We start from the raw sequence: 1,614 nt of genomic DNA, 5'->3' as shown, positions 1-1,614 counted from the left end.
ACCTTCCACTGCTGATAGTTCTGTTAGCTCTTCCCATTTGTTCTCTACATTAAACGAATGTTCAAAATATTCTCTCCATCTCCTTAGCACTTCTTCCTTCTCTGCCAGAATTCGTCCGTCCTCGCTCTTCACCACAGTTACTTTGGGGATGTCTCTCTTTCCTCTTGCATGCTGCTTGGCCACTTTATAAATTACCTTTTCTCCCTCTGGTGTTTCCATCTCTGCGTACCAATCTCGAACTGCTTCCTCTTTGGCTATTGCCACGGCCTTTTTTTCTCTCTCTTCGCCACTTTGTAACGGTTCCGTTTCTCCAGGCTCTCCTTGTCATCCTGCCACTCCTTGAAAGCTTTCTTCTTTTCCTTGACCTCCTGCACCTCTTCCGTCCACCATCATATTTCTCGTTCTCCTGCTCTTCTCCCACTTGTTCTTCCACACAGCTTTCCTGCCACTTCCACCGTTGCTTCCTTTAAGGCCTTCACGTTTCGGCTGCTGTCTCTCCCTTCGTCTCTCTCCCACTTGCCTTCTGTATTCTCCTGCACATTCCCGTAGTTTCCACGCCTTGATCTTCTGCAGCTTCCTTCCTGTTGTTTTTCCTTTCCTTTTCTAGATGAACGTCCCATTCGTTTTCTTCCTCACCACTAGGAAGTCGATCTGAGAACTGCTATCTCTACTTCGGTATGTTGTTAGATGCTCATCTCTCTTCTTGAATCCGGTGTTTACCAAGACCTGTTCCAAGCTCTCCAATGTCTCTACCATTCTCTCTCCTTCCTCGTTTCTCGGGCCGTATCCTGCTGTTTCTCCTACATGGCAGTTCAGATCAGCTCCTAGGATGATTCCTTCTTCCTCAGGGATCTCTCTGATACCTGTTCAAGTTGTTCTCTGAACTCTTCCTTCTCTTGATCTTTGCAGCCAATCTGTGGAGCGTGACCACTCACGATGTTGATCAGACTCTTTCCTGCTAGCACCTTTATTATCATCAACCTGTCTGAGGGTCTTTGGACTTCCACCACCCTTTGCTTGAGGTCTTCATCGATGATGATATTCAAGCCGTTTCTTCCCGTTCTGCTTCCGGAGTAGTATAGCTTTTAACCTTCTCCGATCTCACTTACTCTGCCGCCCCTCCACCTTACTTCTTGCACACAGAGTATTTTCACTTTTCCCCGCTTCATGGTCTCTGCTATCTCCCTGCTTTTTCCAGTCATTGTGCCGATGTTCCAAGTGGCACATCTCCACTCTCCAGCTCGCTTCTTTAACCGTCATCATCATCATCATCATAATTATTGTTGTTGTTAGTGTTATTATTATTATTATTATTATTATTATTATTATTATTATCACTATTATCATTATTATTATCATCACTATTATTATTATCATCATCATTATCAATATGATTATTGTTGTTATTATTATTATTATTATTATTATTATTATTATTATTATATTTTGTTATTATTATTATCCTTATATTTTGTTATTGTCATTGTTGTTATTATTATCATCATCATCATCATCATCATCATCACCATCATCATCATCATCATCTTCATCATCATCATCATCATCATCATCATCATCATCATCATCATCATCATCATCATTATTATCATTATT

The 1,614-nt window shown here is 41.1% G+C and overlaps 1 protein-coding gene across 1 annotated transcript; it reads right to left on the bottom strand.

The window, feature by feature from the left end:
- Positions 1–389: 389 nt before the first annotated feature.
- On the bottom strand, positions 390–1,227 carry LOC125036995. The gene is made up of 3 exons (XM_047629956.1): positions 1,131–1,227; positions 637–863; positions 390–533 (listed from the first exon to the last, which is right to left on the bottom strand). The coding sequence occupies exons 1-3, from the start codon at positions 1,225–1,227 to the stop codon at positions 390–392; spliced, it is 468 nt and encodes a 155-aa protein (XP_047485912.1).
- Positions 1,228–1,614: the final 387 nt, after the last annotated feature.

Source organism: Penaeus chinensis, chromosome 22, assembly GCF_019202785.1.
Source record: "Penaeus chinensis breed Huanghai No. 1 chromosome 22, ASM1920278v2, whole genome shotgun sequence".
Lineage (NCBI taxonomy): Eukaryota > Metazoa > Arthropoda > Malacostraca > Decapoda > Penaeidae > Penaeus > Penaeus chinensis.
The sequence above is the reverse complement of the archived record's forward strand: the minus strand, read 5'-3'. Positions and strand labels throughout refer to the sequence as shown.

Excerpts from the sequence above, each read along its gene's own strand:
- LOC125036995 (XM_047629956.1), bottom strand. The coding sequence starts at position 1,227 with ATGTGCCACTTGGAACATCGGCACAATGACTGGAAAAAGCAGGGAGAT. Across the intron at positions 864-1,130 it reads AAATACTCTGTGTGCAAGAA|GTATCAGAGAGATCCCTGAG; the intron begins GTAAGGTGGAGG and ends CAACTTGAACAG. Across the intron at positions 534-636 it reads CTCAGATCGACTTCCTAGTG|GAGAATACAGAAGGCAAGTG; the intron begins GTGAGGAAGAAA and ends GGGAATGTGCAG.